General features: G+C 39.3%; 1 protein-coding gene across 2 annotated transcripts in view; it reads right to left on the reverse strand.

The window, feature by feature from the left end:
• The window catches only part of strip2 (striatin interacting protein 2), a 50,087-nt gene that overhangs the window by 8,325 nt on the left and 18,064 nt on the right, over positions 1–23,698 (reverse strand). The window contains exons 5-17 of one of the 2 annotated variants that reach the window (XM_017693989.2): positions 22,492–22,612; positions 17,547–17,615; positions 15,818–15,924; positions 15,605–15,732; positions 15,266–15,454; positions 13,776–13,826; positions 9,624–9,856; positions 5,538–5,603; positions 5,322–5,385; positions 3,915–3,986; positions 3,160–3,234; positions 2,426–2,523; positions 705–831 (exon numbers count right to left, since the gene is read on the reverse strand). In XM_017693989.2, coding sequence (XP_017549478.1) covers positions 705–831; positions 2,426–2,523; positions 3,160–3,234; positions 3,915–3,986; positions 5,322–5,385; positions 5,538–5,603; positions 9,624–9,856; positions 13,776–13,826; positions 15,266–15,454; positions 15,605–15,732; positions 15,818–15,924; positions 17,547–17,615; positions 22,492–22,612 — 1,400 coding nt within the window. The remainder of the gene's footprint in view (positions 1–704; positions 832–2,425; positions 2,524–3,159; positions 3,235–3,914; positions 3,987–5,321; positions 5,386–5,537; positions 5,604–9,623; positions 9,857–13,775; positions 13,827–15,265; positions 15,455–15,604; positions 15,733–15,817; positions 15,925–17,546; positions 17,616–22,491; positions 22,613–23,698) is intronic. The other variant, XM_017693990.2, reaches the window with a different exon arrangement.

The raw sequence follows: 23,698 nt of genomic DNA on the forward strand, positions 1-23,698 counted from the left end.
ATCCGGCCAAACCCTCTGCAGTCCTCTTTGCAGCCTGTTCCATTCTCTACCTGCAGATGGCGCCAATCTGCGCAATTCACATAATCCACTTCACACTAGCATAATCATAACAAGAAAAAATGAGATTGTCTCACTCATCACACAGGATTAGACTGAAACGTCCTGACAAGAGTAGGCAAATCACAGCCCAGAACACTCTGTTCCCTGCTTTTTTTTCCATTCTCCTCAATCTAGGTCTCTCTCGTCCCTCGTTCTCATGCTTCTGCGTCAAGGTGATGCCAGAACATACCTTTTGATGTTGAAGGGCTCAGTTATCATAAGTGTTGAGTGTTTTACTGGGATAGTTGCAGAATCTTCTCTGCTGTAGTCAAGATATAAGCTTCCTCACAATAGGCCCTAAATCCCCTCAGTCTAGAATAGGAGAGATTTGCTTTTCATTGGAGAAGCCTCATTTCTCATTTCTCTCTTTCTCTGCTGGAGATGGACAGTCCTTTGACTGTGTGCCTATCAGCACAGTGCAGGATCAGTTAGCTGCAGGAGGTGAGAGTGAGGAAGGGGGGGAGTGAAAAGAACCGAGAAAATAACAAGAGAGGGGGAGATGGTTGAAAGAAAGAGGTAGAAAGTGATGAAGAAAGAAAGAGAGATGACCAGAAAGACCTGGGGAGATACAGAAAAGGAGAGAAAGGCAGAGAGATGTTTCTGACCTGGTAGATATGGTTGAGCTTGAAATGCTTGAGCAGCAGCAGCAGCAGAGCAGAGATGGCCTTCACAATAATCTCCTTGTGTCTGTTTACGTCAATGCCCAGCTTCATGCTCTGGAGGACAGTGATCCTACAACATAGAAACATACATTAGTGTATATATATATATATATATATATATATATATATATATATATATATATATATATATATATATATATATATACACACACACACACACACACACACACACACAATATTTCTATATAAAAAACACATATACATATACACACACATAAAACACTTTGGAAATGTTGACCATGATTTCCACCCTTTCCCCATTGATGTAAATGCAGGTGTCACTTTAGACACTGTTTCTACTGAAACACTACACCAGGGGTCATTATAAATGAAAGGAAGTCTATTTGTCTCCAAATTTTCATCTTTCTCTTTGCCTTTTTTAGCTACCTTCAGGGTTACAGGGTGAATTTGCAGTTATGTATTAACTCCAGCGTTTAAACCCATTTACTGTTAAAACTGGACTGGACAATCAGCAGAGCTTTATTTTACTGCAGAGGAGGATTTTTACCTAAATCTAATTACCTAATCTAATTCTGCTGTGGAGCCACAACAGGGCAATAAAAGAGCCACATATGACTCTGGAGCAGCATATTGCCAGCCCCTGCACTAGACAGTTGAGCACTTTTTGTGAATCTTTGGGCCTAATAATGAACCTTTTGATTTAAAATCAAGGTTAAAATCTGGGTCTGCTCAGCATTGTTTGTACATGCCACAGAGCACTGTAGGATATTTACTGCTTAATTCTGTCATGCAGTGCACCTTGTCTGGAAGCATATGTACATTTATTCAGATTTATTCCTATATACTGTGTAAAAGTTTCGCCACCTACACAAAAAAGGTACTGAACTGTAACTGGGGTGCTGCCCTCAAAGTTACGTCTTCAGTATCTTCAGTTAGAGAACATAATTGTACCAAACATACTGCAATTAGATTTTTTAAATAATACTGACTCCACACGCCCTGTCTTGTCACCATCTTTATTTTATGTTTTGTTTTGAAACATTAGGATATGAAAAGGTACAAATGCGCATTTTTCCTCTGAGAAAAAAACATTTAAACCATTAAAATTCTGACGTATTACATATGAAATTTCAATTCTCAGTAACTACAGGGTCTTCAATGTAAATTGGCTATTCTAGGTTACACAAGTTTGTAATAAAACGTTGAGGTCACCATAAATAATATATTGTACTTTTAACACCCTTTCTTTGTAATATATGTAAATTATCTACACTGAGATTTTATAACCACTTTTCAAATTCTCTGCTCTCTAAAGACCAGATTTGTTATTCACTCTCAATATTGTACAGAATTTTCAGTTATCATGCAATCTGCAACCTTGTTAATCACTCTGGACTCATTTAGCATTTCTTTTTTTTTTTTTCTTTTACATCTTCCTACAGATTACAGAAAACATTTGACCTTATAGAGCACCGACATCATAGAAGTCTTTTTATTTTTTTTCCATGCATGTGCAACAAAATGAGTTTTGAAGACATTCACAGTTCTGAATGGTAGTGTACACAGTCCCACAGGTCAGAAAACAGAATCATGTTGGTCTTTAATGCACCACTCCACGCAGAGTCCTTGAGGTGCTGTGTTCAATAGTGTGTGTGTGTGGGTGTGTGTGGGAGTAAGCTTACGGCATCTCTTCGGGAAGAACATCAGCGAGGATGTTGATAGAGTCAGTCTTGGCCTTGGAAGTTGGTGCTGCAGCCAGAAGAAGCTTCAAAAGGGCAATCTACAAACAGAGCAGTGGAAATGTATCATTAGTTCCCACCGCAGCCTCCTGTCCATTAGCCCATCCAGCAAACAGAGATATGGATAGATATTGTAGCCCTGTTTCCAATAAACCGTTTAATGATGGACATGACGTAATCCATCACTGTCCAGCTGAAAATTCATATGTGTCAGTTATACTAATGTTGTAGTTACAGTAATGTGCAAAAATGCTTGAGTAATTGTATTTCTGCCTGTTTTGCAGGTCACTTGTACATTAAAGTGCTGTTCTTTTACTGGGGCAGTTCTACAGGGTCATTTGATATGACAAAAGCTGCAGTGACTTTTATCTCAACACAACCCTTTTTGTGGAGAGGTATAAATAATTTTTACACAGAGGGTTTTCACTTTTCCTTTCATCTCTCATTTCTCACTAGCAGCTCAACACAGAGTCACAACATTTCACATTCAGAGATCCAACAGTCTCCTAGTTCATCTGACAGAGTTACGCAGAAAAAATATTATATTTGATTGTGTTTATTAAAATATCCAAGTCAACTTGTATTCCCCCCACGGAATGGCAATTAGGCGGCCTACAGAAAGAAATGAAGTGTTATTTTTGGAAGATTTTTTAAGGTTATGGGCAGGAAACACTCACCACATACTGAGAAAGGCTGGGGAGCATCCCCACATATAAAATTTCTGCAGGAGTTTCTTCCACTTCCTCCTCCCCCTAGACAATCACAACATTTAGTGAGTCAGTGAGTCAGTGACTGGTAAAAACAGCTGCATTTTTTTTTAGAATTCAACTAGAATTAAACTGGGTTAGACAGCAATTTGTCAAGCAATAATAAAAAGTATATATGCAAAAGATTAAATAAAGATAGATATTTATACAGTTGCATGCAAAAGTTTTAAAATCTGCATTCAAATGACATTTATTTTGTTTTTTTCTAAGTGAAAATATCGCATCCTCTACAGAGAACAAACGTAAATATGGCATTTTTCCGCTAAATTTAGTATATGGTTTCCATATCTACTGGGGGGGAAAAATAAAGCAAAATATAAATGTGACATAACGCATGCACATTTATGTTTTGTTTTTCCCAGTATGATAAATTCAGCAAATAGTAGTACACAGGAATACTGCAATAAAAAGTGCAGGAGTGTGTTCTCTGTAGCGGACGTGTTAACTTATTTTCACTTAGAAAATCAACAAAACATATAATTTGACCAGGGGTGTTCAAACTTTTGCAGACAACTGTGGGCACAACATCTGTTCCACGTTGGCAAGCTACCTTAGCTAATATACTTCATTAACGTAAGACAGTTTTGGTCAACAAATCCAGTCGTTCCTTTACGTCTGCTTTTTGAAAGATTTTCAACATATCAGAATTCTTTCTGACCACTCACCATGGTCATTGGGCACTGTTGCAGCTCCTCTTCTCTCTTGATCTGCACTTCAGCGATGGAGACGTACTTATGCTGAGAGAGCCAGAGGGAGAGAGGAAGAGTGTATTGTCATGGTGACCGAGAAGGGCAATCTTGTCAGAGTGAGTGAAGGAGCGCTCATGCTCGGCATAAAGACATATCAGTGTCCTGCAGCTGCTGGACTGCAGCGCGCCGATGCTAAGCTGAGGGCTAAGCTTTGTCAGTCTAACACTGGCTAATGTGTCAATCATTCGCCAGAATAACACAGACTGTCACTAGAACACATCTTTGTGTTAAAAGTCTGAACCCAGTGCCTAATAATAACTAGTTGCTTAAAAATGAATTCAATATTTATTGCACTTAACACGTCTGTTGTGAGTGTAGTGGTGGAATGTAAATGTACTGTCTATATTCAAAGGTTTAGATTAGGAAGCTGCTCTTGGAGGTCTGCACCTTGCAGATCTCAAACATAAGTGAGGGGTGGTGGGAGGTGGATCATGATATTACTGGTTAATATTATCTTGCCCCACTGATGCACGGTCACATAACCAAAACTTAGAAGTCAGCAAAACTTTACTTGAACCCTACAACATTAACACAACAATGACATAAACATGTCACTGCAGATCTCATATACAGTCATGAAATATCATGACACTTATGTTCACTATTATATTACTCAATATTAGTATCATTATCATATTACTGGTAATTGCCATGACATATAGAATGCAAATGAACAAATGCTAATACCTGTGGCTAGGTTAGCACACAATATCATGCAATGCTTAGTGGGTGGAGCATCTGAATCTGAGACCCCAACATTGATCCAGTTCAGCCTCTCTTATAGCCCCTAAATCACCAATGAGGCATCTTTGTTAGGGGTTGGAACCAAATTTTGTAGGGCAGCAGAACGCCTAAAGCAGCACTGCTGTCTGATACACAGTATCAGTCAAATGTTTGGACACACTTGATTCCAATGATTTCACTTGATTTCAATGCCCCATTATCAATGTTTTTTTAGCAGACAGCAAGTACTCAGCACATGTGGATATCTCAGGTGACTCCTTACGAAGTTGCTTGAGAGAAAGCTAAGGGTGGGTGAAGCTGCATCAAGCTGCAAATTTTACATCTAAAAGAAGTTTGTTTAACATGTTTTTGGTCATATTATTTCATAGTTTGGATGCCTTCATTTAATTGTTTTAAAATATGGACAATAATAAAGATAAATATAAATCTGTGTGTCCAAAATTCTGAATAGTACTGTACATTATTCTCTTCTGTATAACAAAAGGATATCAACTGGAATACATAGAAGCAAATAACACAACAGCATTGACATTTTAAGACAAGATTGATTAAGGATAAAAACCTGGAGATGCACCTCACCTGTTTAAGAGTCTTCACACTCTCATGAATAGGCCTGGGAAGCCCAACCAGTGTTTCTGTATCACTGCAAATGTCAGCAAAGAACCACTTAACAAGCACTAGAATAACATCCCACTAGATTACAGCATACTACAGTACTAGGGCACATGATGATTAACATCATTATTGCCATAATGCCACTGTCAGTGGCACTGAAGGCTGAAAGGTCAGACTCACTTTCCCAGAGTAAAGCCGATGAACTTGTTCCTGCTGGACTCCAGAAAATGTTCAATGTCCTTCTCTCTGTGGAAGACAGAAAACAGCAGTGTTTACTTATTTTCTTACAAGCTAAAGAAAAAATATTTGTTATGACAGTAATGTGAAACTATGAGCAGCACCACATGTGTACTTTTCAGATTATAAGTAAACGTGCGCTGTCCTTAGGCACACTGTTTACTTCCATCATGTTTTAATACAGCAGTAATCATAAACAGTTATCACAATTATTTAAATTTGAAACATGATTATTACTGGGTTTCATATAGAGATGGATTATCAGTATTGATGTGTATGAGGCTGATATCAGCAGAAAAACCTGAATTGCATGTTAGAGAACAAAAGAATACATTCCCTTACTGAGAAATAAGCTCTGCTCTGATTAGCTGCCCTAAATTGTGCCTCATTCAAATAGCAGCCTGAAACACTCCTTATAACTTCACTGTTAATGGGAGGGGCTAAACTGCTGTAGGCTGAACAGTGGATTTATGTAAATGTGTTAAATATATTTTAAAATGGCAGTTTTTGCAGCTTAGTTTCCATATAAGGTCTGTTCGGACTGGGAAGTGAATGCTGTGCTTTGAAACTTGTTTTGTTTCAGTCAAACTCTTTTAGTTCAAGCAAGTGAGGTTTCCATTAAATTGGCCCTTTAAGTGAAATACTTTAATTAAAAGAGCTCAATTTAAAGAAACATTTTATGGCCGTGTCGTGTGATACTTAAGGTTCAACAAAGAAAAAGTGGTATCCTGCCTTCTTTAGTTTTATATCATACTATATTATTAAAACCAGTAACCATCACATGCTTATTTATTAGAAAATTTCACAACTGCCACAATATAAAGTGGTTCTTGTAGTTAGAGGATATCAGGCCTGTATCACACCCTGCAGCTACAGCAGACTGCAGGTGTTCGCTTACTATACCTGTGTCTTCATGACTAAACATAAATTCATTTGCATGTAAAAAAGCATGTGCAGGTGTCCCTGGGGGTCCGTCCTCATACTCGATGTGTTTGCAGAAAAGGTCTCACCACAGTGATAAACACTTAAAGCCTCATCAGTCATGCTGCAATGCCCCCTCGCTCTCTCTCTCTCTCTCTCTCTCTCTCTGTTTCTGTATTCAGCAGCAGAGCACAACGCTGCGCTATGTTTCATGAGTAAACACACATTTGTAAAGTCGCAGTGGCTATGGTAAATAATGCATGAGCTTAGAGATAACGAGGAGTATTTGATAAAGCCTGCGACTGCGCTCACAGCCATGTCTGCCCCAGATCCCTCTCTTTATGTCTCTCTCTTCCTCCCTGTCTCTCTCGCTCCCAGCCCACAAAGTCATGCATTATTCATGTCCCAGGTGCATACTTAAGTAAAATTACTTGTTCTCCAGAGCTGTGGCAGGGCTGGACATATTTGAGGGGTTAAAACCTTTATTCATTGGGCAGAGTTCGTGAAACCTGTCTCTGTCTCACAGACTGAACCTACAGCAAAGTGACAATGCCTGTAGACACCTGTGCATCCAGCATTTCTTCTGAAATTAAGGATACTGACAGGGAGTTTGTTCCCACTTTGCTGCTGCTAATCTTCTGAGGAGGCTTTGCTGCTGTTGCTGATGTTGGAGCATTTACAAAATTTATGATGATTTAATTGCATTCAGCCACTAGAGTATTAGTGATGTCCGGTACTGATGTTGGAGTGATACAGTACTACTCATCCAACTCGGTACTTGGTGGAGCTCCATCACCCCAGAGAATGCCATTTCACTGCGCCACAGCATAACGCTGAAGGGTTTAGACTCCTCTAGCAGACACTTGGCATTAGGTATAGTGACTTTAGGCTCTACATTCCATTAACAGTGTTTTTCTAAGGAGATTATACAGCTATGCCTGCACACAGAACATCTGTGCCAGCAAAGAGTGCACCTTGAAGTAGCTCTATACTTCTAAGGGTTAACACTAATGTAAAGGTTGCTCCCATGTATCACAAGCCCATCTCATAATGTATATCTAGTTCAACTCCACAGACCTCTAATAAACATAGTTTTACATGTTCTTTTCAAAGCTATTCATAACATATTGAAAAGTTGAGGTTGATTAGCTCTTAGAGGTCTAGAGTTATTATTATGCTTTTGCTTATTTGCTCTGATTGAGGGCACTGCATTACGGGTACTGAAGTGAATTTACATTACTAGCTTGGAAACTAGTCACTACTGCAATGCAAAAATGCTTTCTTTGCTTCTTGTTAGCAAGTTTAAAAAGGGAGTGAATGGAAAAATTGCAGGACACCGCATCTTTAATCAGCTTTAACATAAAATTTCAACACCAGTCTATTTCAATGCCCTTCTGCCTCATAAAAGGGCCAGATATATAGATATACAAAATCTGATTCAACTCCCTCAGTGTCCATTTTCTGTCCCATTATCAGAGTATAAGAAGACCCCAAAGAATGGCCAGCCACTTATTTTGACTGAATCACCAGACAGGTAAAGCTACTCAGTACTGTCATCTATTTAGTGAACATTAGCTTACGTTGTGATGAAAATGCTCAAGTCTATAGCCCTCTATTACACTGCATGATATTAGCTCTACTATTTACAATATGCTGCTTGTTCTGTATCAATCTGAAGCAAATACATATGAACTTCCCACATAACTATTGTCATTGAAGAGCTAAATGCTTAAGTATAGTTGTACTTTTACATGTTTTTAGCAACACTATTACCATTACCTTCACTGTTTTCTAGGGGCTTGAATAAGTTATCAGTCTGCATCGACAGAAAGTGCCTAGATCTGGGAATGCCAGAGTAGCAAAAAAGGTAAACTCGCTCTGCCCCTGGAGCTAGCTATGGGAAAAGCTCCTTTGAGTCACTGTGACCACAGCCTGGAGGTAGAAATCAGGAAAGGTGAGCAGCAGCAATTACTCCAATACCATTTAGCGGTGCCAGGATCGATACGGCTTCAAATAAAAAGGCTTTCATTACAAAAAACCTTCAGTCTGAAGGACAGAATGAACAGCTACATGCAGCAAATTTGGTATTTAAGAAGGAAAGAAGGCGAAACTAGCAATAGCTAATTTAGCCATCAGCTAATATAACTAAAGTTTTAGTAAGTTACACATCGCATTTATCTAGAACTTGTTTTAAGTTTGAGCTGCATTAGCTGTTACACTAGCTAGCAAAAAAACAAACTATATTTAGCCAACCCCCTGATTTTAGAACTACAACTTTTAAAAACAATTATAACAGCAACTTTCATTTGAGCAAAGACTTGTGTACTTGTTTTAGAGTGGAATTTGTATTTTTCTATTTTTATTTTTTCAAAACCTGCAGTAGCTGTGCACTATTTAAGTTAAAGATGATGTTTTTAAACTTTTAAAAAATCATCTTACCTAATAATAACATTTACCAAACTAGCTCAGCGTGCTGTCCAGCGGTAATCTCAGCACGTGATTGTTGACACTGTGGATACAGTTGGTTACCAAGCCACATGTCAACAACCTGACCGGTCACTGCTCAGCTCATTTGCATAAGGGATCATCCAGAATAAGAGGGCAGAGAGAGGATGTGCATCAGTTGTCTGATGTGTCAGTCCAGTGTATATAATATTGCCTCTCGCCTCATTATAGCACAATATGACATTCTGTTTGAAGTAAATCATCAAAAAAATTCTAATGAAAAAAGACAAACAGTTTTGTATCTGTATTTGTTTGTTTATCATTCATGTTACATAGACGCTGCTTACAATTTCAGTACCCACAACTTAAAACACCTTGTTTTAAGCAGTTTTTAAACAGTTGTTTAAGCACTGTATTTACTGCATGTAAAACATCTGTCCATAAGACTGGGCTTCAAGGCTTTTGCAAAAAAAATATTGTTATTTAAAACTTAATGGGTGTAGCTAATAATGAGATGGAAATTCTCTGCTATGAAGTAGCTTGTGAACAACTCTTAGAAGAAATGAATACATTTTTAAACAAGTTGTAAAGAGGTACTCAGTACTTTCTGTATGGTCTTTATAGTAGCTGTGATAAAAGAGGCTGTTCACCTGTCTGTCTTACCTGACTTTAGGGGCCCATGGTAGCCCTTTAGGGAAGGACACTCGGTCAGTGGGGGGCCGCAGAGGGGGCGGAGGGGGTGGAGGCTGGATAATGACATCACGGTCCAGAGGGTCCACCTCGCCCTCAATGCCGCTATCCACATCCTCACCGTCATCTTCCTCATCCCGTGCGTCATCGTTCTTGAAGGGGTCACGCTCGTTATAGGTGTCCAGGCTGTCTTGCTTGACCAGGGGCTGTGAGAGATTAAGAAACTGTTTTAAACACTCCTCACACTGATTTACACCAACAGCCTGTTACACACTGATGCTACATTTCTATGCAGACAACAGAAGTCATTCTGGACGCTCAAGCTATGTAAACATGACGAAGGAAATAACAGAATTTTTTTTTAACCTTTCAGTTTTTTAAGCTAAATTAACAGATGTTACCTAAAAAGCAATATTCCAGAATTTTGCCTCTCCATCTGCCACATATTAGCATGTGATTGATTACTACATTCATTTTGACATGTTAATCCGTGCACAGAAAAGAACAGAACCTGATGACTGTGAAAGACACTTAAAATAGAAGCCAATGAGCAGTTGCTGACACCTTCAACAGTTTTGTAAAATTCTCACATCTAATTCATTCTTTTAGAGACAAGTTGTCCAAAAGTAAGACTGTGCTAATATGTCACCAGTGTAGTGTGAGGTGGAATTTTCTCTGCTTGATACCAGCGAACCTTAGAGCAGAGGTCTTAAACTCAAATTACTTGGTGGATACTAGACAGGTGGTCTTCTCCAAGGGAAGCAGCTGAAAAAAATGCAGGGAAAAAATGTCCCAGGATTTTTTTCAAGTATGAATTATTACTACACAACATGTATACTCATTTAAGTGCCTCCTAGTCAATGTTTATTAGCAATTCTCTCTACAAGCAACAGTTACTACTACAACTACAACTACAACTACTACTACTACTACTAATAATAATAATAATAATAGTAGTAGTAGTGCTCAATTTATATTTGACAGTAGAATTATATAGGACTGTTATTGTGAAAGCATTTCTGCTGAACACAAGTAAAGTTACTGGGAGTTGATGAAGTGGTTGATTCTAATATCTGCCACTTTGTCCTAAATTAATTCACAATAAAAGCCAATGTTTAATAGCTAATCACAACTATGCCTGCTCAATAAGGTTTCCACTGGAAGGGTTCCTCTTGTATGCAGCGCTCCATCAGTCTAGGCTGATTTTACATACATTTAGCTTATGTTTGAAAAACAGCTTAAGTGTCTATTGGGTAAAGCAATTCTACCCATTAGATGTAAATTTTTAGCCACAGAAAAAAAGATTTGTGGCCAGATTTCAACATAAATTGTTAATATGTGTAACGTGACAAGTTGTCTTGCTGACCAGGTGTAGCTCTCAGACTGGTAGTATGAAAAATGCCTACCTCTTCAAAAGTTGGACAAAGCTTCATAAAAATAGCTTGGGTAAGACATTCTCTCAGGTCTGTGTCATACCAGGACCTTAGAGTGTAGTGGCAATTCAGCAACTGCCCACTGCATCTGCTTTGAGTTTTCTGTCCTTTTCTAAGCAAAGGGAATGTGTTGAAATGATACATGCATATATGAAGCTGTACTATTTTAAAGTTGAGAGAGACTAGCATCAGGGTGATCTTCAGGCCCTCTCCCAGTTAACAGGGCCTTCTTCTTCTTTTTATCAGGCATTCCTCTCACATCCAGGTCCAGAAATCCATCTCATATAAGACATTTATTATCTCATCTTGAATCTCCCCACCTTCAGGCTACATTTCATGGACTTACCATCCACTGACAATCCATCCATTGGGAACAATACAAAAACCCTGCCTGTGTTCTAGACATAATGCCACAGTTCATTTGTGCATTCCAGTTGTGCAGATTGCCAGGCACAAACAAGTTCTTCACATCTCTAGTGCTGTTCAAATGCATGAATGGCATGAAAGTCCAGAGCAAGCATCAGGCATGGGTTGCATTAGTGGATCGGGTGTTTGGTGTCTTTTTTTCCCACAGGTGTGATGTATGGGTGTAGGTGCGGTGGCCTGGTGGGTGCAGTGCAGAGGTGGAAAGTATCAAATTACAACTACTCCTGTTATTTTAACATGTTTTTCACATTAAAAGAACTTTTATGATTAGATCATACTAATACATTTATTATTTCAAATAAAGTCTTTTTTATTTAACAACCTTTGAATGGTTAAAAACTGATTTTAAAACAATTAGAACAAACCAGTCATAAAACTTCAAAGATTTGATTCACCTATCCATACTTCACCTGCACTTGTGATCTTTTATAGCAACCGTTGTCAGGGTGGACAAGCATTACAGAACACTGGCAAAAATTCTATTCAAAATAACAGTCTCTGAGTCAGAGTCTCTACAGGAGGTTGATTTTGCAGCTTAAAGGGCTGAGCTACAGAATAGGACTACGTTGTTGTGGTTAATCATATTTACAGTCATGAATTTGCCACCATGCAATCCTTAGCTTGATTAATAAGAAATAACCATGAATAACTACACCTGCTCCATGGCAGCAAAACACTTTTGGAGCAACGCTGAAACCAACTATATTCTGGACGAATGAAGGATTTAAATATTCTACATTTTTCAGATGATACATGTTCATATTTTCAGGTAAAGTGGCGCGAAGCCTGGTTGCAAAGCAGATATCCAATTATTGTCTGACTCATGTAGACCTGGAGTTTCATATTATCTATTACTCAAGTGCATGCTGATCGGCTTACTGACAAAATCAGATTTTCTTTAGTTATCAGATTATTAAGTGCATGTTAACGCAGTCATCTGAAATTAACACCATTCTAAAGTTGTGTGCCAAAATTTCTCTTTAGCCTGTATGCTATGTTTGCCATTCCTTCTGCAAAGCTTGATCAACTTAGCAACAGTGGCTGCGACAGATCGCATTTGTGGGCGGAGCATAGATACATCAAATCTGAAAGCCAATCAAAGCCAGATGATTTTTAAAAAGCCCATTTATTAATCTATACTAGCAGAACATGTTTTAATCAGTCACAGCTCTCAAATGTTTCTTCTTTAGTAGTAATTATGCTTTGTTTTTTATTTATTAAAGTGAGTTAGGACGTTTTTTTCAGCTTGTGTTGACTGTAGATAAAAAACTGGACTTAATAAATAAGTAGATTTAATCTCAATCATGATATCAACACAACTACATAAGTGGTCTTTCAAAAAAACATTAATTTTATTTATTAGTACTTTTGTATGCATTTAACTGAATTATCACTGCATAGCAGCTCCTATGTAGGTAGGACTTTTCAGTACTCTTTCCAGCCCTGGTGTAGTGCTGTGACTATGAGCGGAGGTGAATCAGCCGTGACCGTGTGCCATCTATGAGAGAAGCCATTCTGCCAGCTAGTGAGAGAGAGAGAGGGGGGGGGGGGGGGTAGAGGTGTACATGTGGAATTAAGGCCTAAAACAAAGTGGAGATGAACATACATGAGAGAGCAGAAAGAAAGAGAGAAAGACAGAAAAAGGAGGGAAAGAAGGAATGTGTGCATAAGAGAGAGAGAGAGAGACAAAGAGAGAGAGAAAGAGAAGGTGAGAAAGAGACAGCAAGAAAGAAAGAAAAGAAAAATAGACAGAGAGTAAGAGTCATAAGGGTTAACAGAGAGAGAAAAAGAGAGTGTGAAAGATTAAAGAATGAAAAAAGAAAGGGGGTAAGAAAGAGAAAGAAAAAAGAAGGAAAGAGAAAGTGTGTGTATGTATGTGTGTGTGTTTTAGAGTGAGTGAGAGAGAAAAAAAGAGAAAGAGAGAGAGAGAGAGAGAGAGACTGGGAGGGAAAGAGACTGAGAGAAAGGGATAGAGAGAGAGATAGAGAGAGAGAGAGACTGAGAAAGAAAGAGAGAGAAAGAGAGAGAGACAGAGACACTGGGAGGGAGAGAGAGACTGGGAGAAAGGGATAGAGAGACATCTAATGTTTGGTGCTTTTACTACATACTACAGCCATTATGACCACAGCCAGCCTTGTTTCTAAGACCTCCCACCAACATAAGGCCTTAAAGAAAACTTAAGAGTGCGAACTGCAGTGAGAGAGGAGAGAGGAGTGCAACAGCCCAAGACAAAGAGAATGCACACAGAGGGGTTCTGGGTAAAGACCTGCTTCTTGGCAAAGGGACTGTCTCCTTCCAAGCTATCAACAAAGGCACTCTGTAGGGACACAAGGAAGAGAGGGGGATGAGCCATAAAGGAAAGACAGAAACCAAAGAGAGGGGGGGGGGGGGTGCTGTGCCCCAATTGTATACTAATCAACATACTATGTCGTTGTTGTTGTCGTCATGTCCATAACTGTTCCTTCTCCTATAGTTGCAATTTCTTAGTATTATACTTCTTTGAGATATCAAAGACATTTCTGTAGACGAGTTCTACTTTACTGATCTTACATTCAAATACTAATTTGATCTTGTTAGCTAGCTGGCTGTCAAGCATCCAACACACTTTCAAAAGAAGCTCCTCCCTTTTATTTGATTGCACTGTGGAACAGTGTGGTACATCAGCATCATATGGTGGGTTTTTGGAGTATTCTCGAATAGGTACTGGTGAACATACTACGTACAATATACTCAAAAATGTAGAGTTAGTGTTTAGTAGACAATTGGAACCTAGCAATGGAGAGGGTGAGAACAACAGAGAGAGGTAGCAGGGTTGAAGGTTAGAGAAGATGAGATCTCTAACAGGAATAAAAGGTCCACTCATGTCCGCTGTGTAAGAGGGAGGCAGGTCAGTCAGTGCACTGCTACATCTTATTCACATTCTGCCTCTGCTACTCCAACGCTACTGCAATGTTTTAGTGACAAGCAAATTAGTGCTGCAGTGTGAAAACAAAGCAGCCGTTTTGCTCCTGGTGCGTGAGCATATGGAGTAGATTGTGTGAGCTGTGTAGGCTGAGTGAGCATATCTGTAGCTAACATACAGTATATTAAAAGATTTGTAAATATATGCTGCCCATCAAACTCTTGGGGCCACCTTGCTTCTTTTGAAATTGTAATTTTATTATTATACCTTTGAATAATTTCACTAATTAATACCTGCAAAGGTTGTGTTAATGTAAAACAGCTGCTTGCTATTTTAACACTCAGCTTCGTGTTCATCAAAAAGCTTTCCTGCTATGAAGTCGAGCCTGTGAGACCGGCCAATAAGAATGAGGCATTGCCAGGATTTGAATTGCGATCTACAGATGATCAAAATAACAAAACATGTCTAATGTATCCAAACATAATCTATAGCATGAGAAGTGTGTTTGTGAATAGTTAGATAGCTAATACCAAACATTAAATTCATTAAATTACGTAGTAGTTCTTTACGAGTATAAAATGAGCTTTAGTTTAATGTTTTTCAGCATTTTATGATAACAATGCTTTGTGCCATCTGTTACGTGATGCTAGACAATGCTTAGTTTACAATAGTTCACAGTCAACAAGTGACAACTATTGGAGTATAAAAATAAAATCTAAAATATGAATTCAATAAACTCATAGGTATTAAAAAGGTGTCCCCAAACTTTGGACAGGCAGCATAAAAGGGCTGTTTTTCTATTTCTTTGTTATTTGTCACACAAATGCTCTCTATTGTGTGTGTGTGTGTCATACCCTGCGGCTCCTGCGTCCTCTCTTCTGTTGCTGTTGCTGCTCAATGAGCTCCATGGCGGAGGCTGGAGGTGAAGCGGCCCTCATGTTTCTGACCACCTTTATACTGTCCTCTGGGAGTGGGGGCAGCTTCAGCTTCTCTCTGCCCCGAACCTTCATCGCCTGCAGCTCCTCAAAGCCCCCTAGAGTGAACTAAAGTGCACACGCAGGTAAGTCAATGGACAAATTAATCAAATCAAAATTTGAAATTGCACTGAATCACAATCTAAAGCGATTTGAGGTTAACACCCCTGGAATGTGTTGCAAGACAAACTGTGAGTGTGGTGTTGGATGGAGGCTGACCAGCACAGTTTTCCACAGCAGCAGCAGCACTTTCTTCATGGGGAAATGGGGGGCGCTCATGCTGCAGAACTTGGTTACCATGGTGAAGAGCAGAAGAGCAAAGGGTTCACCATTGTAGAGTGGTGAACCTGTGGCGGGGAAGAGGAAGGTCAATCACAGTGGACAAGTGGAGAGATTCCACTCCAAGCATCTCACATACACACACACACTCACCCAGTTCGGTTTTGAAGGCCTCTCGGGCCATCCGCCATTCCGGCCTGTCATCTTCCATTTCCACACGGATCGTCTCCACCATCAGATACATGATGCTCAGCAGAACCCTGAACAACACACGCCTTCACTGCTCTGGAGTTTCATATACATACTGCATGTGCGCATACATAGTGTAATATTCGTTGCAAAAGTTTTAGGCGCCAGCTTACAAGATCTCTACTACCCTTGTCTTTTATTAATGGCATTAATGTCTATAATATGGGTTATTCTATAATTCTATGAATTGGTTCTATTATTTTCTGTTCTTTTTAAATTACCTCAATTAACAGTGTGACAGTGTATAAGATTAAAAATGCGGCAGATAAAGATTGGCCTGAAAAATGCTTGACAATTCCTTTAATGTGTCTTGCTTAAAGTCCAACACATTGATTTGGTCATAATTATTACATTTCTTGGATGATATGAATGTTTAATTAAAAACACACAGGAACTCATCTGGGACATGTGAGAGTTAGTCAGGATGCTCATGGCCCATAATAAAGCATTTAGTGTTTTGTTTACACGTTACAAGCTTTAGCAAGGTCACATCTAAAAGACCAAATAATGTGATAATGAATACCTTTTAACTTTTAGTGCATTTCTTATTCCACACTGAGAAATGAAACAGGATTTAGCGCACTGTTCATGTTCCCAGATGTAGTAAAACTGCTGAAAAAGTGTGGACATTTGTACTCTCACTGAATCAAACAGGAGGAGCCATCAGAGGAAGTAGCAGCTTGAAATATACAGTGCAAATTAAGAGCAAAACGTTTAGGGTGAACATTTTATATTTTAAAATTAACAGTTGTTTTTGTACTGAAGATATTCAGGTGTGACTCAATAGTGAGCCAAGATGGGTTTTTTATTATTTTAGGAATGCAAATTTGTTTTGATGCATTAAATTATCAATATACACATGTGAAAAGTGAAAAGTCACCATCCCTCTGCCTAGGGATCTACTTTGCTGCAAGGTTTAGTTCCAACCATCTGCATTCCCCAACCCTCAAATAACACTAATGTATCTGATCCAGCCAATCAAGCACATCTAAAGTTAATTAGCCACAGCAGGTGTGGCAGAATGTGGTTGGAACTACACTCCACAGGATGGTAGATCTCCAGGAACAGGGCTGATGACCACTCCCTTAGGAGGACACCCAAGAACTTTTCAGTTGCAGTGGAACATGAGGATGTTTGTCATTTAAATTCAGTGATTTTTTGAAAAGATGCCACAAGATAGCACTAGATAATGAAGTCCATGGTGTATAGTGTACAAACATAATGTAGTGCATAGTGCATGAACTGAGACACTGGGCAAGTCTCATCAAAATGCAGCCAGTGTTTTAGCAGCCTAATCAACATGGCAAACAACACTGGGTCTCTAATTATGTCCCATTTACCTACAGGGATTTCCTACTGAGTGCACAATTAATCAGAGAAATGCCACCGAAGTGAGAAGCAGAAGAAAAGGACAGTGCTCAGCACTTATGTACCAGCAATGAGGCTGGATTTAGCAATAATCTCCCAGTTTAGACCCTCCATAGTCCCTCTACTACACCCACAGCACTCAGGCTTACAGATAGGAGAAAAGTAAACTGAGAGCTGGATGAGATGGTGAGTGTGTGTCAGTTGTAGCTGCAGAGTGTGAGGGAGGTTACATCATGAGGAAAAACAGTTCCAGAGGGCATCTCACCTGAGTTCTGTGCTGTCTGCGAGGGATATGGCAGGTTTCCTGACAGCACTGCTACATGCCTGGTTATTACTAGACCAGAATGACACACAAGAAACACAGCCACCGGTAAACTCATACTGCATTTGAATATTTCAATACGCATCGTACAACACATGTAGAAGATGCTACAATTAAGCAGTAGTTAGCTCAGCAACAATGAGCTTTACACAAATTTCTCCCTACCTCAAATGTAGTCAATCAGCCAAATGTGTTTGGTGTCTAGAGTTTGTTTCTTTATTTTGTGCTGGAGGTACAAGACTAATATAATTAACAACCCTGATAGCAAGCACATCAGTCCATTGGCTTGATAAAGTCAGCATGCCACTGTCTGTATGCCTCTTCTGGTCCACCACCCGGATTGCTGTCCTGCATACGACACTTAATTACTTTTGAATCTCCTTAGACAGAAATGCAGATATCTTTTTATACTGAAAAATAAAATTCAACTAGTATTCATATAAAATACATTTTCATTCGTTGCTGACACTGTACTAGATTGATTACCGCTGTCTCGTCCGTATTAAGTGGTGCTTAGAGGAAGCAGCTCGGCATTCTCACAAGACCTGAACGTGTATGTATAATTTACTTAATTTACTACTAATAAAAAATAATAAAGTAATAAAAATAAGTAATAAAGATAAAGAAAGTAAGATAAATAAATTTTAAGTAAATTGTGTGTGGAAAATAAGTAGCAACCAAGCAACGCTGTATCTAAAACTAAGCTAAACTGCCAGTGGATTGCTTGGAAAAGCGATGAGAAAAAGCCAGCGCGCTGCTTGTGGCAGTCAACAGTGGGCCACCGATTTTGGTGGTTGTATGATGCTGATTATGCACAGCACAGTGTTATCAATAAAAATTGAAAAGTTGTATAGCTAAAAACAGTATCAGCCCCCTTGAAGCCTGAATTTCGTCTTTTTTATCCATTTTTGTAGATAACAGTATCAGACTGTGTAAAATACCATATAATTATGGTTACTGTTGCCTTTCTAGCATCTGGATCCAGTCTGCCCATTCTCCTCTGACCTCTCACATCAACAAGGCATTTTCCTCCACACAACTGCTGCTCACTGGATATTTTCCCTTTTTCAGACCGTTCTCTGTAAAGCCTAGAGATGGTTGTGTGTGAAAATCCCAGCAGATCAGCAGTTTCTGAAATACTCAGACCAGCCCGTCTGGCATCAACAACCATGCCAAAGTCACTTAAATCACCTTTCTTCCCCATTCTGATGCTCAGTCTGCACTTCAGCAAGTTGCCTTGACCACCTCTACATGCCTCAACCCATTGTGTTGCAGCCACGTGAGTGGCTGATTAGCTATTTGTGTTAAGCAATTGAACAGGTGCACCTAATAAAGTGGCCAGTGAGTGAATATTTTCATTGTAGCATGAAATAATGAAATGTATTGAGATTAACTGTACAATGCACAACTGAAATGTAAATGGTAGTGACATCGTCACATTTAGAAAACAAACTAGCAAGAAGCACAAAAAGACCAGCAGTATTCAATTTAACACACTCTACCATCCCTCTTAATTCCAGCTCCAGCACACCTGATTCCACTTGATCACTCATTACCAAAGCTCTGATTAGCTGCTTCAGGTGGGCAATGATTTCAGTAGCGTATATAATATCTAGAGGACTGACAAAGAGCGAAAGTAAGTGTAGTAACTCTGGGGGCCCATTTATCTTGGCATGTTTTTATAATCTGATTAGTCTTTGTGGATTTTTCATCTACCCAAAACAAATCCAATCCAAACCCAAACAATAAGCTTCACACAGCCCCTGCCTCAGATGGTGCAGTAACAGCTGATGGCTGAAAGAGCCAAAGCAATTAGAAAAAGCTTGAAAGCAGAGCACACTAGCATAGAGGCTAGCTTGTTTTTGAAGTGGAGATCACAGGCCGCCCGCACACCAAGCCACTTCGCCACAGTGTGGAGAAAAAAAGAAAGACGGAGAAGTGGAGGAAAAGGCTGGTGTCTCTTCTGCCTAGTAGCTAATGATTTCTTAGGCTAAGATGGCAACAGGTGCAGTGCTTCATCTGCATTCCCTTTTCATCCCAACTAAATTGAGTATAACACTGCAAACAAAAGGGCTTCAAAGCTTTCAGTGGTGGGACAAATAATCAATGTGGTAATATATTGCAAATGTTCCCCTTCAGTGTGAGACTTCAGTGATGCTAGCACCAAGTATTACAGTTTTCATGAAATGTCCAGGTGCTATAAAAATCTATTTTCACTGAATTAAATGGAAATTCCAGTGATTTCTTTATAATTCATTGGCTGAGATGTAAACAAAGTCATTCAGAGTAGTCTGATGTGAAATGGTGCATTTGCAGAGAAATATAGAGACTCAGATTTCTTTAGCCATTTATATACTATTCAAAACCACCAGTGATGGTAAAATACTGGTAAGAACATATGAAAAAAATATGTTTATTTGGGAACTATTTTGCCCCCCTTCACAAAACTACTTTAAAACAATGTTGCAGACACATGCATGGTGAGAGTTGCCAGGGCCCTAGCTAAAATCTGAATGGTCGCCCAAGATGGCAGTCCCAACATTTTTGCTACATGATTGGCTTCTACCTCACTGTGGGGCAAGAATTTGGGCCTTAAAAAGGAAAGGCGATCAGCAGAACAACTGTCCAGCCTTTGTGTGTGCGCGACACAATCGGTTACACCACCACATATAAACAATCTGATTCCACTTATCCTTCTGGGTCACAGGGGATGCTGGGGCTGGATACACCCTGATGGCCACCAGTCCATCACAGAGAAATATATACATCCACACACACACACACACACACACACACACACAATCACACCCAGAGGCAATTTAGCATGTCCAACTGGTCTTCCTACATGTTTTTGGACTGTGGGAGGAAACCAGAGTACCCAGAAGAAACCCACACAGATGGGCAAACTCCACACAGACGGGACCCTGGTCGCCTGACCAGGGACCCGAACCCAGGCCCTTCTTGCTGCGTGACAGATCTACTCACTGTGCCACCATGTCACTCAGTAACTTTACAGCATAAAGAAAAAATATTATCCCAAAAACTGTTGGACCATTGCTACTTATCAGTTTATAACGAAATGTTCATACAATGTAAAGCGTAGCCTGCATCTTTAAATATTATGAAAAAAGTAAGTAAAAACTGAAAAATTGAAGCTACAAGGTTTAATTATGACAGCGACAACAACACAGTGTTGAGCTCATTTCAAGGCAATATTTGAGGAGTGTTGGGCAGGGCTTGCTATACCAGGCTATTTTCTCCAGCACTCAGCAGGCTTTTGGAAGGCCAGAGCAGAGCTGTCTCATTAGAGCACCTCTGAAGAGAATGCCACAAATCCAGTGCCAGCAGTCAGGCCATGACAGAGCTGTTTCCAGCCTGCTCCCTCAGGAGACAGAGGGAGAGAGTAAAAATAGAATTCACTCCTCTCCACAGAGCTGTGAGGGGGCTGGAGGGTCTAAGGCCACTGCCCTCACACTCAGCACTGCTGTCATGTTCTAGAGTGAAACACTTGACCTCAAGTTGCTCTGGAGCAGTACACTGCCCCTCATCCTGGTTTGAATCTGAGTAGTCTTGAAAAAGAGAATCAAGGGCTTTTTAACCCCCCTTCTCCAAATATGTACACTCTCGCTCTTCAAAAGTTCAGGGACAGTGACTAAGCAGGTTTATTTTGAGCAAACAACATTACATGTAAATACTTGACAGTACTTGTCAGTGCTACCTTCAGAGTAATGCCAAAGATCCTCAATGTAATTTCATCATTCATCAGCAGGGATGGACAAAGTGTAACACTTCTCTACTTAAGTAAACTCCTGATAAAGTTTTACTTGAGTTAGTACAAGTATCTTATCTACACTGTGTGCAAAAGTTTATATGCACCTGCTCAACTAACAGTTCTTCTGAAATCAAGGATATTAATAGTGTTAGCAGAGGGAGCACCCTAAAGAAACTGCATAACTAATAAGAAAGGATTTAGAAACTTTTGGACATATAGCGAAATGGGGGGGGTGCGTGTAAAGGTACATATATGACCAAAAACATCACCATCCTGTAACATTTACATAATTAATGTATATAAATGTACACACTATTTAAACTATAGATGAACAAGTTCTATCATGGAGATCTGTGTAAGTGTAAGCATGAAAAACTACATTGTCTGTGTCTGTAGTCACACAGGACTTTTTCATCACGATGAAAATAAACAATGGCTGAAAGTACTTTTTCCCTTTTGATACTTAAGTGCATTCAAATATAGATCAAATACATGTACGCTTACTCATGTAACATTTTACCAAAAGTATTTCTACTTTCAGGACCTTTAAATCCTAAAATACTGTTCTTTATCCACCCTCACACATTAGCACTTAACACTCTCTGGATCTTTGTAACCAATAGATTTTCAGTATGTGCTTTAGCAACTGTTTGGGAAAGAAAACTGTTGGAATCATTATTTAAGCAAACCTGCTCTGCGTTCTAAGGAAAACTCTATGTTGAACATTAGGCTGGGTTTTGCTGAACATACAAATGTTTAAAAAAATGATTTTCTTACTTTACAGAAATGTTTTAACACTTCATATCTCAAAAAGTGCCTCTCTCCTCTTTTTCTCTTTGCCTCTCTCAGGACTGAGCCTGGCTCCATCACTGAGTCTCTGAACAGAAGATGGCTTTAATCAGTTAGTTGGGCCCTCAAGGACAACGTGGGTTTAAGGTTCTGAACTTAGTGATTAGCACAGGGATCAAAGAGGGCAGAGAGAGAGAATAAGAAAGGAGAGAAGAAAAGAAATAAGAGGACAGTGATATGACAGTTGAAAATGTATCACTGGTGACATTCAACATGCATACACCTGCACGTGTACATAGAATAACTGTAAAAAAAAAACACACTCACTCGATCTCCATGCTGAGGAGCTCCAGAAGAGCAGTGAAGATGCCCATGTCGTAGAGCAGGAAGATATTGTGTCGAGACCAGTGAAGAACATCTGCTTCTGTGTCACACTCATCAAATACACCTTTATATACACAAACACACAAATCAGTATAACTAAAGCAGTGCAGCCTAATAAAGCAGGATGTGTGTTTCATAAAAGTAGGGGTGTTGTGGGGGCTGCAGCATCATGATTTCAGGATCATTTAACTGCAATTAGTTGTGGGCGAGGTACCGGTTCATCCAGTATACCAGTCACACTTATTTCTCAAAGTATAATAATCAGTTATATAACAGTTTTGTTATAACTGTTATACCAATATGTATCATACAAGAAGTGCAAAACACGTTTTGGTGTTCGTCATGATTATAATGTAAATGAAAATGCAGCAGGCACAAAAGGAATGGTCAGTCATTTTTAGGGTTAGCCTGAGCCTAAAATGGACACGTAATTTCCTCTCATACCATCTAAGGAGCCGTCTGACTTAGCCAGCTGCATCAGATGGTCTGTACTCGAAACAAGCCGTAGATCAGTTGGAACTAATGACATGAATGACTGTAATATGCTCCAAATTCCAGTGGTGTCTGACTGTGTAAGTGAGATACCGCAGCTCATTTCTCCCCACTGCTGTTTGGCTTTACAACCAAAACCTCCCCAAGCAGAGACTCAGACACTCTCCATCATAAACACACTATGGATTCACACCTCACTCTATCATAGTGCACTCTATCACGAACACACCACATAAACCTATATCTTATCCTACCTCTAATTAATGTGCAATATCTGCTGCTGATATTTTTTGATAGATTGATAGATTACAAGTGCAATACATACGCAAGTTCTGTGCAATATCTATAATCATTACTGTGCAATATCTACAATTTCTGTGCAATATCCAGTCATTACCTGCTCACAAATGTGCAATATCCATCTATTTTTATTCTTTATATTTTTCAGACGCCTTGTTTATTTATTTCTATAGTATATCTTATATTTTGTATTTTGTATGATGCACATCTTTGTCTACTTACTGCTCTTTATCTGCTTACTGTGTATTCTGCTGTAACAATGCAAATTTCCCCCAGTGGGATAATAAAAGTCTATCGTATCTTAAGACACGAATCTATTAGAAGTACGTATGAAACAAATGACTTGGGAAATTCAATA

The sequence above is a fragment of the Pygocentrus nattereri genome, chromosome 1 (genome assembly GCF_015220715.1).
Source record: "Pygocentrus nattereri isolate fPygNat1 chromosome 1, fPygNat1.pri, whole genome shotgun sequence".
NCBI lineage: Eukaryota > Metazoa > Chordata > Actinopteri > Characiformes > Serrasalmidae > Pygocentrus > Pygocentrus nattereri.